Source organism: Pithys albifrons, chromosome 15, assembly GCF_047495875.1.
Source record: "Pithys albifrons albifrons isolate INPA30051 chromosome 15, PitAlb_v1, whole genome shotgun sequence".
NCBI lineage: Eukaryota > Metazoa > Chordata > Aves > Passeriformes > Thamnophilidae > Pithys > Pithys albifrons.
In genome coordinates, this window is record NC_092472.1 from 4060340 (window position 1) to 4075415 (window position 15076).

The 15076-nt window shown below is 48.6% G+C and overlaps 1 protein-coding gene across 2 annotated transcripts in view; it reads left to right on the top strand.

Moving 5' to 3' along the window:
• The window catches only part of NRG2 (neuregulin 2), a 165372-nt gene that overhangs the window by 94149 nt on the left and 56147 nt on the right, over positions 1–15076 (top strand). For both annotated transcript variants that reach the window (XM_071570275.1, XM_071570276.1), the window contains exon 2: positions 10094–10265. In XM_071570275.1, the coding sequence (XP_071426376.1) occupies positions 10094–10265 (172 nt within the window). The remainder of the gene's footprint in view (positions 1–10093; positions 10266–15076) is intronic.

Below are 15076 nucleotides of genomic sequence, written 5' to 3' on the forward strand. Positions count from 1 at the left end.
GCAGTCCACGGGGCATGGGTGGGCAATGTTTTTAGATGATTGTGAAGATAGAGATAAACTATATTTTATGAATTGCTGTTTCCAAGGTCATCTGGAAATTGAGCTGTTCATAAAACATATCTTTGTTCAAAGACATATTTGATTATATAAAATATGATCCCAGAATCAATTGGGTACAAACAAGATGTTGCCTTTAGGGTTGAAAACACATTGTTAGAGGCATGAAGAGCAGAAATTGTCGCTGCTGTCTTTGTGTGGCTATTGTTTTTGGTCTTAATAGGAACAGAATGAATGACATTTTTCCACCAGATCACTTATGCTCAACTATACCTCCAGGACAACTTTCTGGCCAAAAATATTCAAAACAAACAAACACAATAGCAATTCTACTCCAATTACATTGTTTGCAAACCAGCTAGTGTTCATAGAGTACTAGGTTTGGCAAATCCAAGCACTTCAGCCCCTGGAATTTAATATCAGATGTTTTTATGTGAATTATTTGTAGCTGTTGTGCTATTCAGGTGAGTGCTGGAGTGGCCATGTATATGGGCATCTCCAGCATTGCTGCCCAGTCCATCATAAAAGCATTCCCGAGTTGTCTTAACAATTTGGGTGAGAAGCCTGGGCAGTGGGAACACATCCTTGCCCAGTGACAAGATGATGCTCATTGATGTCAATGGAGCTGAGATTTCAGCCTCAGGCTTTGTACCAAATCATACACCAATTTCAAAACTTTCACTGAAAAGAAGATGAACTAAATTTTTAAGTATGGAAAAGAGAAGGACAGAGGAGAAGGGCCCCTCAGTTGAGGAAAGAGATTGAGGGGCTGGAGCGGGGCCAGAGAAGAGCAACGAGGCTGGAGAAGGGAGTGGAGCACAAGTGCTGTGGGGAGAGGCTGAGGGAGCTGGGGATGTTTAGCCTGGAGAAGAGGAGGCTCAGAGGTGACCTCAGCACTGTCTGGAACTCCCTGAAGGGAAGTTCTGGCCAGGTAGGGATTGGTCTCTTCTCCCAGGCACTCAGCAATAGGACAAGGGGGCACGATGGGCTCAAGCTCTGCCAGGGGAAATTGAAGTTGGAGATCAGAAAAAAATTATTTGCAGAGAGAGTGCTCAGGGATTGGAATGGGCTGCCCAGAGAGGGGGTGGATTCCCCATCCCTGGAGGTTTTTAAAGTGAGCTTGGCCGTGGCACTGAGTGCCATGATCTGGTAAAGGGACTGGAGTTGGCCCAGGGGTTGGACTTGATGATCTCGGAGGTCTTTTCCAACCCAATCCATTCTATGATTCTATGATTCTATATCAGTTGCTCTTACCTGTAAGTGGAGTCAGGATTTGTAAGAGGAGGGTGAACTTTCTGGCTTTGTGGTACCTTTTCATGAAATCATAGAATCATTAAGGTCGGAAAAGGCCTCTAAGATGCCATGGTTTGAGCTGCCAGAGGGATCCTACAGAGAGCAAACCTAAATCAACAACCCTCATAACTTTCCAGTCAACTTTCTTTGATGATGAGAATGGTCATGGAAATACTGTTTTAAATATATATATCTAATGCTGTGGATTGGTGTTCTTCTCCTCCCTGGGACAGAAGGCTACAGGTACCTAGTTAAGGGAAAAGAAGCTTGTATCTCACGGGAGATATGGAAGGAATAAGGCAGTTGTTCTGGCTCCAGCAAGGTTTCCACACTCCATTCCAACCCCAAGTCTGCAGATCTCAGTCTTTTCAGCATCTTCATTCTTCCAGTCATCTGTGTCTTTCTCACATTGCTGTGTGTCCTGTGAGTCAGCTGGGTGAATGTTCTCAGAAGACCCTCTGGGACCTGGAGGAGTGGCTCCTACATTGTCATACTTGTGTCTGGGGCTGTCAGAGTGGCACCTCTGTCACCCAGGAACACAACAGTGAGCCTCTGCTGCTGGTGTACCTCTGTGGGAAGGGCACAGCAGCAAGGTGCCTGCCAGGCATGGAGTGCATCTCCTGTGTCCTTGGAGAGCTTTGGGTTATCAGTCCTTGCTGAAACCTGTTCTTTGCAGTAACTGCACAGATAGACCTGACAGTGGAGGTGAGATATAAATGCCCAACATGAGCCACATTGTCTAGTGCTGGTTCCCACAGTGGAGTTCCTGCTATCTGAGTGTGATGAGGCCCTGGCACAGGTTGCTCAGAGAAGCTGTGGCTGCCCCATCCCTGGAAGTGTCCAAGGCCAGGTTGGATGGGGCTTGGAGCAACCTGGGCTGGTGGGAGGTGTCCCTGCCCATGGCAGGGGGTGGAGCTGAATGAACTTTAATGTCCCTTCCAGCCCAAACCATTCTATGGTTCCATGATTTCATGATCACTGATCATATTGAAACATGGCTACCTGTTAATTAAAAAGCCTAATAGTGGCTACAGCAAAATGCTGCCCCATGGAAATTTAAATCTGACATTGTTGTTTGCCTTCCATGTGACCCTGCCCAGCACCCTGAGATCTGAGGGAGCTGCTGCAAATTCTGTCATGAGAATGTCTGGTGCCCTTTTGGCATAAACTTAAACATAAGCTTCCTGAAGCATAAAGCATATTACAGATATTACATTATATTTAATATTCTGGGTTTGGTGCCTGTAGTTAAGCACTGGTGAGGCTGGTATGGGGCAATGTGTCAGTGTGACACCAAGGTTCTCTCCTGCAGGCTCTGGACTGTGTGCAGTCTGGGGGCATTGTGGCCATCCATGGAGCAAAGCCAGGGTTGTTCTACAGCTTTACTTAAATACAGACTTGTTACTTCCAGAGTCATTGGAGGGGCACAGACTCCAAGGAATTCTTCTGACCCTGCCACCAAGGAGTTGAATTCCATTTGGAGTTGAGCTGCAGATGCCCCAGCCTGCCTTGGTGCACAGCAGGGACTGGTTTTTTTCCCTCTCTGTAAAAACCTAGAAAAAAGGAGGACAAACACTGGGTGTGATAAGTGAGGCTTTTTTCAAGTGCATCCCATGTTTCCATTCCTTCTGGCACAAGGGAGCTTTCTTCAGAGCAGGTGCCTTCTTTGACAGGTTGGCATTTGCAGCCAGTATTGAAATGTTCAGAAAGTCCAGGGGGTCGGGATCTGCTGCTGCTACTGCTGAGGTTCAGGCTTGTCCCTTTGTCAAATAAAGGCCAAGTAAAACCCAAGCCAAAGGAGCATCACCTCTGATTAAATCAGTGGACAGCAAACACACCAGAAGCAGTGGGACTGCATCAGCCAAGGAGTGAGATGTATCAGCCCAGTGAAGAGCATGCTGACCCCAAAGGCATGGCTGGTGTCCCAGCCTGCAGGGTGATACCTTGTGCCAGGAACATGTGTCCTCACCATGTGGTAGAGATGACAGAAATGTGCAAAACCAGTTTTGGTTAGGAGTCACTACCTTTGCAAATGTTTCTGTTTGAATTTGGAGCTGCAAAGTATTTTGCATGCAAAGATGAATTCTGGAGTTCTCCAGCTGAGGGAACGTTGCAACTCTCACGTCTGAGGTGCCCTATGTAAAAGGGAAGGCTTGTGCTCCTGCAGGTGAGACTTTGAACAGCAAAGTTGTGGGGACTTTCCAGAAGTAGCTCAGGGAATAGCAGCCTTCAAGACCTGGCTTGACCAGGTGTTGTGCCTCCAGACCTTGTCCTTCAGTGACGAGGATCCTGGAAGCCCCAAGGACTGTGCCTGTAGCATCATCTGGCTGCCCAGACTTCTCTATTGAGAACTGTGAGCTCAGACTCATGGAGACACTGCTGGACCTGCAGCTTCTCCTCTCCCATTTTCCTGGGACCAGTGGCTTGGGCAGACTGAGAAACACAAAAGCCAATTTCCAGGAGAGCACTTGTGCATCTTCACTCCCCTTCTGGCAGAGGAGGGGTGTCCTGACATGATTGTAGTTGGGTGGAGAGAGTGTGCAGAAAGCCATCGGTCTGCTTATGGGTGTATCAAGGCATCACCTGTGAACTGTAGGTCTTAACTCTCCTTCAATCTCCCCCATTCAGCCTCCCTTTTCCATGTCCAAGGGAATTCAAGCTAAGCTGCCTTCTCCCTCAGCTGCTCAGAGAGACATAGAAGGATCCTGTTCCCCCAGTCCTCCAGATCCACCTACATAAACACTTTGCCACCCTCCATATGCCAGAGAGTGTGGGGAACCTCCACTGGTTCACACTGCACCCTTTGGGGGAGGCTGGGAGGATAAGCCACATCTCCTGACATCAGTTGTCTGGAGATCCCAGATTCGTCTGTAGATTGTCCGCTCCAGATGATTCCCCACGGCTTGGGAAGCACTGTCTGTGTCTGGCATTGCTGGCTGTTACAGAGCTCACAGAGCACCTTTCCCAGGATGGCTGCTCCTGCTTTTTGCTGCTGAAGGGTTGTTTATGTAGGATGCTCTGTGGGTGGGATGTGGTTTTGTCACCGCTCCATTGTTGGACTCTGGGCACTCTGCCCGTGGATGATTAATGATGCTTTGAGCTGAGGCTCTGAGGTGCTTGCAGGCATATTGCAGGTACCAGAAGTAAAAGAGGTGTTGTTATCATCAAGGTACTTCAGTGTTATATCAAGTGTAATCAAAAGTGAATTAATTAAAGCGGTGTATACATGTAAGTCCTTTTATGGTGGAGGTTCAAACAACTCGTATCACGTAGCTCAGAGCTCAGTGGTTCAGACTTTTGTAACCCTCTTCTCCCTGTGAGAGTGTGGTGAATTGACAGCAGTTGCTATCAGAGGACAAACCTCTCCTGCAAAGGTCTATTAGTCAAATATGTCTCTTAAAACAGTTTAGAAAATCTATCCTGGTCCTGGCATATTTTAGGATTAATTCTTACAGCTTGCACAGCTAGTGTAGGCTGGAATCTGACAGTTGCTGGGGTTTCACCTGACCTTGGAGTGAGCAGAAACCTGTAGAAAATCAGTATTTATGGCTGATCTCAGCTCTACCAAGATGCAGCCCTCCTTTCTTCAGCACAACATACCCTCAGTGTGGTTGCCTATTAGAAAAATTCCCTGGAATGCAGCTGGTCCTTCTGTCCAACACCTCAGGCATTGTGAGGGTGGTGGTTCTTCATTCCATGGAGAAGAGAATCAAATTTGGATAAAGGAGGAGTTGACAGGAATTCAAATATACCAGAGATGCAGATTCTAACCTGTACCTTCAGTCTGGCAAGCACAGCCAAAACCCTCCTCCCTGTTTTGGTGAACCCATAGGCAGGGGGAGCTCAGCTTGGAGGAGGCCATGAGCTGGCAGAGCAGTTCCATGAGATCCAGGTGATGAAAAGCTGAAACAGCAGCTTCAGCTCAGTCTGTGCCAGAATCATGGGGTGACTTGGGTGACCCTGGGTCAGTGTTTTAGCTCTGGTCCCACCTGAGCAGCAGTAACCTCTGAAGTGGCTGGGAAGCTGGGAATTGGTGGAATCATGGAAAAATTGGACCTAGACCCTCCTTGGTATGCACCTGAGGCTGTTTGACTGGGATAGGATCTTATTTTGATATGGATGAAACCAGTGACTTTGTTTTCCACTGTGTTTGAAAAAGTGCCAAGCAAGGAGGACATCAAAATGACCCAAAATGTTCAGAGCACTAAATAAAAAGGGGCACTTTTAAGATTCTTACATCTATTTGAATGGTTTTCTGAGCTGCCACTCTGTCATTTGGACAGAGCAGAGATGAGAAATGAGTTGAAAGCTGAAAATGAACCAAAATGTAAAACTTTGACACACTCCAGTATTAGCACTCCATGTGTTGCTTGGGCCTCTCATGCTACTTTAGTTTACTGTTGGAAAAGGTTGAAAGGCGATTCAGTCATAGTTTACAAGTACCTAAAAAGGGAAGGGGTTTCTGGTTGCTAGATGGGGTTCAAATTTACCAGAGAAAGGCAGAGATCTCTCTTGGCTGGAAGCCAGAGTTAGAGAAGTTCGGGCTATGAATAAGGGCTGCAGTTTAAACAATGCAAGTAAATACCAGAGGAAAGTCTTTGGCTGGAATTAAGCAGAGTCATCAGCAGTTAATGGCTCTAAATGAGGGCTTCTGTGTTTTTCTGAAAGATGCAGGAATTACAAAATGAGGCTTTCCAGTCCAGAGAAGCCCTTCCCGGAGACCAAGTCTGGGCTTCCCTTTTGACCAGAGCATGACTCTGGATGCTGTGTCCCAGTGTGGGGCTCTGGATGCTGTGTCCCAGTGTGGGGCTCTGGATGTTGTGTCCCAGTGTGGGGCTCTGGATGCTGTGTCCCAGTGTGGGGCTCTGGATGTTGTGTCCCAGTGTGGGGCTCTGGATACTGTGTCCCAGTGTGGGGCTCTGGATGTTGTGTCCCAGATTTGGGGCTCTGCATGCTGTGTCCCAGTGTGGGGCTCTGGATGTTGTGTCCCAGTGTGGGGCTCTGGATGCTGTGTCCCACTGTGGGGCTCTGGATGTTGTGTCCCAGATTTGGGGCTCTGGATGCTGTGTCCCAGTGTGGGGCTCTGGATGCTGTGTCCCAGTGTGGGGCTCTGGATGTTGTGTCCCAGTGTGGGGCTCTGGATGCTGTGTCCCAGTGTGGGGCTCTGGATGTTGTGTCCCAGTGTGGGGCTCTGGATACTGTGTCCCAGTGTGGGGCTCTGGATGTTGTGTCCCAGATTTGGGGCTCTGGATGCTGTGTCCCAGTGTGGGGCTCTGGATGTTGTGTCCCAGTGTGGGGCTCTGGATGCTGTGTCCCACTGTGGGGCTCTGGATGTTGTGTCCCAGATTTGGGGCTCTGGATGCTGTGTCCCAGTGTGGGGCTCTGGATGCTGTGTCCCAGATTTGGGGCTCTGGATGCTGTGTCCCAGGTTTGGGGCTCTGGATGTTGTGTCCCAGGGATGGGGCTCTGGATGCTGTGTCCCAGTGTGGGGCTCTGGATGTTGTGTCCCAGATTTGGGGCTCTGGATGTTGTGTCCCAGTGTGGGGCTCTGGATGTTGTGTCCCAGATTTGGGGCTCTGGATGCTGTGTCCCACTGTGGGGCTCTGGATGTTGTGTCCCAGATTTGGGGCTCTGGATGTTGTTTCCCAGGCCTGGGGCTCTGCCTGCTCTTCCCACGCTGCTGTCCAAGCACAAGCCACACTGCAGAGCAGCAGTGATGGCACAGATGTGCTGCGTGTCAGTTCTGCTTCTTTGTGCACAGACACAGTCCTGAATATTTCTGGATTCCCCTTTCACTGTCTGGTCTGATTCAACTGGAGCTTTACAGTTCACAAAATGTGGCTTGGAGCTGAATGCACTGTCTCTTTCCCTCCTGTAGTGAGACACCAAAGACATGCAGATTGAGGAGGAAAGGTGTTCTCCTCCCTTTATCTCGGCAGGACTCTCTGCTGGAGGGATGGGATGCAATGTGCGAGTGTTGGATGCACCTCTGCCACCCTTGGCATGTGTCTCTTTGGACCTGCCTGTTTAAGAATGTCCTGGAATCACTGTTGGCCAAGAGCAAAAGGTGCAAGAGGTGCAGAGATTTGGGTGAGATGTGGTTCACATTGGTGGGGAGGAACTAGGCAATGGAGATCTTGGAAGACTTCTTGCCTGTCCTTGGCCATCTCCTTACATAGTCTCCAGGTTTCTGGGATTTGCCCTGTTCTTGTCAGCATTTTGGGGGAGAGGGGCAGGGTTGCCACACCTTTCTCTCAGGACATGCTGCCTGCTTCATAGTTCTGACGACCACAAGGCTGAAAATAATATGAAGCAGATGCGCCCATGCCAAGGTCAAAACTTTCCCAGTATTTAAAGCATATGGATACTGTTGGCATGGGATGGGGTGACCTCGGGGTACAATAGAAGCAAACACGTTCAGACAGAATAAATATTTGATAGACTCTATTTCTCTATGCCCCCAAATGACCCCTATAAAAGCAAGGTCCTGTTTACCTTTCTGGCACAATGTTCTGAGAAGAGACCAGCTCTCTTCTCCATTCACTGCATTCCGGCTCTTCTGGGCAACCCATTTCCAGGCAAGGATCAGGGATATGGGCTTTAAAAAACCCCTGACACCTTGGATTTTCACAAAATTCCTGAAACTTGTGGAAAGCTGATACAATTTTTGGTCAGAAGCCTCTCTGTGCCAAAGCACAGTGACCTGGGAAGCAGTGTCAGATGTCAGTGTGCAGCCTGCAGTTATTGCCTGCAGCTGACCAAGTGCTTTTTCTACTGTCCCTGTCCCATTAGAATCATGGAATGGGTTGGGTTGGATCAACCTTAAAAGCCTTAGAGCTTATCTCATTCTACCTCCTGCAATGGCCAGGGACACCTTCCACTAGACCAGATTGCTGCAAGCCCCGTCCAACCTGGCCTTGGACATTTCCAGGGATGGAGCAGCCACAGCTTCCCTGGGTAACCTGTGCCAGGGTCTCACCACCCTCACAGGGAAGAATTTATTCTTCATATCTAATCTAAATCTATCCTCCTGCAGCTTAAAGCCCTTCCCCTTTATCCTACCAAGCACATGTACAGCCCTCCCCATCCTGCTGCCTGTGGCATGGGTTTCTAGGGAGCCTGCAGAGGGGCTTGGGCATGTGAAAACAACAGCTGGGAAGAATATTTGGTAGGGTTTATTGTTCTGTTTATTTATTGTCTTTCCCTTGGTGTGTTAAACTTGCTTCCTTTGCACTCCTGGATCTTCAGCTTGCTCCTTTGCTGTGGCACCAGCAGGGCTGCAATGGAGGGTCTGATGTGCTTGGGACCAGACCTCCTGTGTTACCCACCCATGGCTCTGGGTTTGCCTTTCTTTCATTGTGAGCTTTGATTGACTAATTCCTGTTACCCCAAACTGTTCTATTTCTGTCTGTGTTTGTATCTTTCTGATTAAGGACAATTTAGATTCTCATTCCCTTGAGGAATATGAGAGTCTTGTGAATTTGCTACCACAGGAGCCTGATGATCACTGTGCTTTTTATCTTGTATAAGATCCCCTTTGGTGAAATAAGTCTTTAAATAATACCAACCTATGACAACTGAGCTTGGCATGAAGAACAAGGAGATACACACAAAGGTCTGTAAAATAGTGATTGCTCTAATAAACCCACTCAGTTCCTCCACCTTTGAGTGCTCTGCCATATCGCAAGATCAGAATGCACAAGGCAATTAGAAGGTGGTTTGTGCATATTAGACAGAGGAAAAGCTCTATCTGTAACTCGTCTTAGACAAGGAAACCATTGGTACCAATATTCTCAAGGCAAAACCAGCAAGCTGCTGTTTTCTTTTTTAAGATTAACACTGAGAATGAAAATAGGAGCTAGAAGAGTGCAGAGCTGTCAGTTAAAAGAAAAATTGCAAGCCTGCTAATCCTTTCTTGTCAGGTTTAATATAAAGCCTGGCAGAGATTGATAAGAAGTGTCTCCCTCTCTGTCTGATGTTCCAGGTGCATGGAAAAATCACCTCTCTGAAACACTCACACACAGAGCCAGGCTCCAGACTCAAAGGCTGTTGGCCAGCCTGACTCTGCTGGCTTCAGACCATTTTAAATACCTATATTCTTTCACTTTTCTGCTTGCACCCTGAAGAATGGCTGTCCTTTCCCTTCTCATCCTTTATACTTGCAGGTTTTCATCACAGCCCCTCTCAGCACTGCTGATTCTGGGGTACTGAGTGACTGTAGGTCTTTGCAGCAGGCATGGAACATCCATGCCACATTGCTGGGGAACAGAGGACCTCTCCCTATGACCTGCAAGGCATTCTGGCTGGGGCTGGTGGGGCTCTGGGATTGGCAGCGGTTACAGAGGTCATGTAGGTGTTGGCAATCAGCAGCAGCAATGGAAGGGTGCAGGGGAAAGTAGTCTCTGAGAAGCTGGTGGGAGAGCCTGGAGAGCTCAGCAAAGCTCTGAGCTGGCAGGAGACATGGAGGTCCTGTCTGTGTGAGTAGGGACACCTGTGGAGCCATCAAAGCTGGTTGTATGGAGCCCCCAGACCCAGGGGGTCCCTCTGTTCCCCACATGGACATTTCAGACTCCCCGTTCCTTCCCTGTCTGTGTTGGCTTCCCCTGGGCAGCTTCTCTCCATCATTACGCAGCAGTGGAAGCAGAAGGTGCTTTTCCCAGGGAAGGGGGCTCGGTGGGCTCCTGCTGTGTGTGCAGCCTCTGACAGAGGCAGGTTTTAAAGTGTCTCATTTCTCTCTTTGCAGCTGTTGCTCCCAAACTGAAGAAACTGAAAAGCCCAAACGTTCATGTCGGTGAGAAGATTTCCCTGAAATGTGAGGCGACTGCTGGAAACCCTCAGCCATCCTACAAATGGTTTAAAGATGGCAAGGAGCTGAAGAAGAGCAAAGACATCAGGATCAAGTATGGAAATGGGAAGTAAGTATGACATGGGGCTGTTCTGCCTCTTCTCACTGAGTGTGTGGGTCCAGGGATTGTCTGGCTGGAAATGCTGCTGCGTTCCCCAAGTCACTGCTGAGCAGCATTGAGGAGCTTCCTCAGAGCTACAGGCCCATGCTCAGCACATTTACCATGCCTGGGAGAGCAAGCAAGGTGCCCAGTGTCCTCAGAGAGGAGTGGAGAGAGAAGCAGGTGATGCACAGGGTAGATGAGGCTCTCCTTGAGTAAGAGTGTCATTGGATACCTGCAGCAACCTGGGGAGATCAGGCTTTCCCTGCCAGCACTAGGCTGGTTGTAGGCAGCTCAGGTTACCTGGAGGACTCCTGCTCTGGGATTAGGGGGTTGGATGCAGAAGTTATCCAAACTCAGCAGTTGCCTCACCACCCACCCCCAGGCCTGTGGGAGGAATTGGTTTGTTCCCTTCTGAATTTAGATAAACACCAGAACATCTCAGGCAACAACAAGGGTCACAGAATCACAGAATAGTTCAGCAAGGGACCTCTGGAGATGACAGACAGACTGAATGACAGACTATTCTGAGTTGGAAGGACCCACAAGGATCATCGAGTCCAACTCTTAAGTCAATGGCCCACACAGGGGATTGAACCCATGACCTTGGCTTTGTTCCAACCAAGTTTTAACCAACTGAGCTAATCTCAGGGTCATTCAGTCCAAACCCCCTGCTAAGGCAGGATCAGCGGGAGCAGGTTACACAGCACTGCGTCGAGGTGGGCTTGAAATACCTGACACCCTCAACATGAAGTTCTTCCTCATGTTGTGATGGAACTTCTTATATTTTAACTAATGGCCATTATTCCTTGTCCAGTGCTGGGCACCACTAAAAAGAGTCTGGCACCATCCTCGTGACACCCCTTGGAGATACTTGTATGGATTGATGAGATCTCCTCTCAGTCTTCTCTTCTCTGGACATTCCAGGACTGAGATGCAGGAGTATATCACAATACTGTCTGATAAGAGACCACAGTCAGCTGTAGAAACCTTGTTTTGTGCAAATTCTTGGATTGCTGTACCCAGGGAAAGCTCCATCACAGCTGCTCCAAACTCCCCAAGCAAGCAAAGCTCTGGGGTGACTGCTCTCAGTGAGTGTCAATCTTTAGAACCACCTCATTCAAGCAGTGCTAAAACACCTGGAGAAAGAGGTCCCAGTGACTAAGCTAAGGGCTTCTCCCTGGGAACTGATTTAAATGGATCCATGTTGGTAATTTTCAAGACCAAATATTTACATATGATGTACCTTAAATTTATCCCATAATCATGACTTATGCTTACATTCATATACCCTGACCCAGCCAGCAGCAGTCAGCTTGCAACTGCCTGACCCCTTGGAAAACTTGAAACTAATTCTTTGCTAGCATTTATTGTATCAGTGTGTAGAAAACAGGTAATTATGGACTTGATAGAGTAGCAATTTTTAAAATTAAAAGCCACTAAAAATCAGTTAGAAAAATCAGTCAGTGCTTCAATGGGGCAATTGCTCTAACTTAATTTCAGTTCTCTTGGGTTTGATTTCAGAGTCACATCCAGGATGGTTGATCTCCTTCATAATATCTGTAAGGTTTGTGGCTGTTTGGGGCTGAGACAGAGTGGTCAGTGCTAGAAGCACCAGCAGATCCAGGATGACTGCATGACATCTGCTCAGCAAGGGCTGTCTGGGCTCACAGACAGCAGAGTTAGGGCATAGCTGTGCCTGTCTCTCTCCTCTGCTGCCTTCAGTGTTTTTGTGACCCTTGTCAGCCTCATGGCCTTGCTTGTTTACTGGTAGATTCTGGAGCTGGGATGCCTTGGAGAGATGTCTGCGTGCGCTCCTGTAGCTTGGCATGGGAAGCCTGTCCAGGGAAGTTCAGGAAAGATCTTGATGGGCTGGAGCGGGGCCAGAGAAGAGCAACGAGGCTGGAGAAGGGACTGGAGCACAAGTGCTGTGGGGAGAGGCTGAGGGAGCTGGGGGTGTTCAGCCTGGAGAAGAGGAGGCTCAGTGGAGACCTTATCACTCTCTACAACTACTTGAAAGGATGTTGTAGCCAGGTGGGGTTTGGTCTCTTCTCCCAGGCACTCAGCAATAGGACAAGAGGCCACGGGCTCAAGCTCTGCCAGGGGAGGTTTAGGTTGGATTATCAGGAAGAAGTTCTTTACAGAGAAAGTGGTCAAGCATTGGAATGGCCTGCCCAGAGAGGGGGTGGATTCTCCAACCCTGGAGGTTTTTAAGGTGAGACTGGATGTGGCACTGAGTGCCATGATCTGGTAATCAAAATGGAGTTGGATCAAGGGTTGGACTTGATGATCTCAGAAGTCTCTTCCAACCCAACTGATTCTATGATTCTATGCCATGTGGACACTGCATCCCTACAGGGCAGGCAGGGTGCTGGGGAGACACTTCCTGCAGAGCTACAGAGCAATCAGCCCCACACCAAACACCCAGCAGGGAAGAATCTCCCTGCTGCATTCCCAGATATCACAGTCCTTCTGTGCCTCCTGGCACCCCATGCCCAGCACAAAGCAGGGACAGGAGGGCATCCCACCCACAGCAGTGCAGAGGGGACACACACTCCCTGGGCCAGGGACAGAAACATATGGAAGAAGGTTGATCTTCTTTCCTCAGGACACTGCTGTCAAGTCATAATTTTGCATTTACCAGTTTCCATAGCAACATTTTGGCTCTCAGCCTTCCAGTGACAGGCCAAAGATATGTGTGTGTGCTGGAAGGGCTTCCTGCTGGCAAAACAAGCCAAGGAAAAACATTTTAAGGAAAGCTGAGCACCTGCCTCCTGCAGTGTCTGGGGCTCCACCAGCAGGAAAGGTGTAAGCCCAAAGCATCCCTAGAATCACTTTTCAGCCCAGCTTCTTCTCCCTGCTGCCATTAAAATGTGTTGCTAAGTCAAGAGATTACCTGTATTGTGGTGGGACCAGGCTATGGAGACTGGGCTCAAGCAGCTGTTGAGCAGGGACAAGAGGAAATGGCCTCAAGTTGTGCCAAGGAGGGAAGCATTAGGTTGGATGTTAGGGAAGATTTCTTCACCAAAGTGGTGACCAGGAATTGAAACAGGCTGCCCAGTGAAGTGGTGGATACACCATCCCTGGAAGTGCTCAAAAATGTGTAGATTTGGCACTTGGGGACGTGGATTAGTGGTGGCCTTGGCAGTGCTGGGTTAAGGAGTTCTTTTCCAACCTTAATGATTCTGTGGGACAGTTCAGAGGTGATAACCCCTCGCTGGGCATTTTGCCCTTGTTAAGCAGTCAGCAGTGCAGGGACACTTCTCCAAGCAGGTCTGCACACACCTGGTCTGGCACTACCACCTTTATCCTCTCCACTGGGTTTGCTGGGTCTCAGTTCTGAAAACACCTTGAGGCAGAATGTCCACTGGCATTGGACCTGCCTCCCTCTGGTCTTGACTGCATGGAGCAAACACTAAAAGTTGCTCAGTGCAGCTGAGGGTCCAGGTAGCCCTTGTGACTTTGATGTCTTCATTAGGTAGCTGGTGGGGCCGAGTTCAATAGAGGGACATGGGATATGGGTGTAAATCATTGCTTCCAGCATGTTAGGAGAGGACTCCAGGGAAGGATAATCATCCTAAACTAAAGCTCTCAGAGAAAATCTTACTCTACAATGATTAATTCAAGACTGATGGGGTTTATACACCTGGCTCCACTTCAGAGATAACACTGGTCTCCAGATAATCCTCTGCGCTTCCTTTCAGTTTGGAGTGGGGGTTCCAGAGGGCCAGAAATGGAGCACTGGGGAGGGACCTCCACAGAGAAGGCAAAAAGCTTCTCAGACTACACAGGACCTGACCACAAGAACAGAATAATTTCTTTAAAAGTGTAACCCAAAGACCTACTAGAATTTTCTGCTGGAGCCAGGCAAAGGGAGCCCTCCAGGATGTGGAGGCATTGTCCCTGGTGTTTTCCTTGGCCCTGTGAGCCCCTGGAAGAGCTGGGCACTGCTCCGCATTGCAATCTGTCTGCAACTCTGTGACCTCTAGCATGCAGAGGCATGGGGTGGGAGACACGAAGAGCATGGTTGGCCTCTGTGACTCATTCCTGGCTTTCCTCTCCGGGTGTTTAAAGAACCTTGAGGTCTCTGGAAGGCGTGACTGAAGTCCTTTTATTTTATGATCAGGTTTTCATCTGATCCCTAGAATAGGAGATCTCTTTAAAAATAAGGGATGTATGTGTTGTAAGGAGGAGAGGAGCATTTAACTGCATGTCAGCTCATTACCTTTTCCATCAATCATCTTCCCTCTTGTTTTTAAACTTATCAGCAAAACTTCTGGTGCCATCAGGCAAAGGAGTCAGGGTTGGTTTTTTTTTTTCAATGGATATTTGCTGGAGGGAGGGGAACAATTCTGATTCCTCCTTTCTGAACTGCATGTTCCATCTGTAATTAGTGACAGGCTGGGGCAAGCCTGGCTTGTGCAAAGGGGAAACTTCTCTTTAAGGTATAAGAAAATATTGGCTGGAATTTTATATCCATCTCCATTTGAATAAAAGACAGTTGATGGGGAACCTAGAGAAATTACCCAGAAAGAATTGCCTGTGGTAGTGGAAGTACAGCCTGGTGAGTGGTTCTCCCTCTGAGCTGCCAAAGTGATGCCACTTTCAGCTGAGTGTATCTGTGCTCTGGTTGAGGCCACTGGCTCCCATGAAGTTCAGCTGGGTTTTGAACTGACTATCCTGGCAAACAGTCAAATGCCAGCTGTGCAGAAAGCCAAGGGAGTTTCTGTTTGCGGAGGTGTAGAGAACCTCCCTCACTTGAAGCTGTGCTCAGGGCTCAG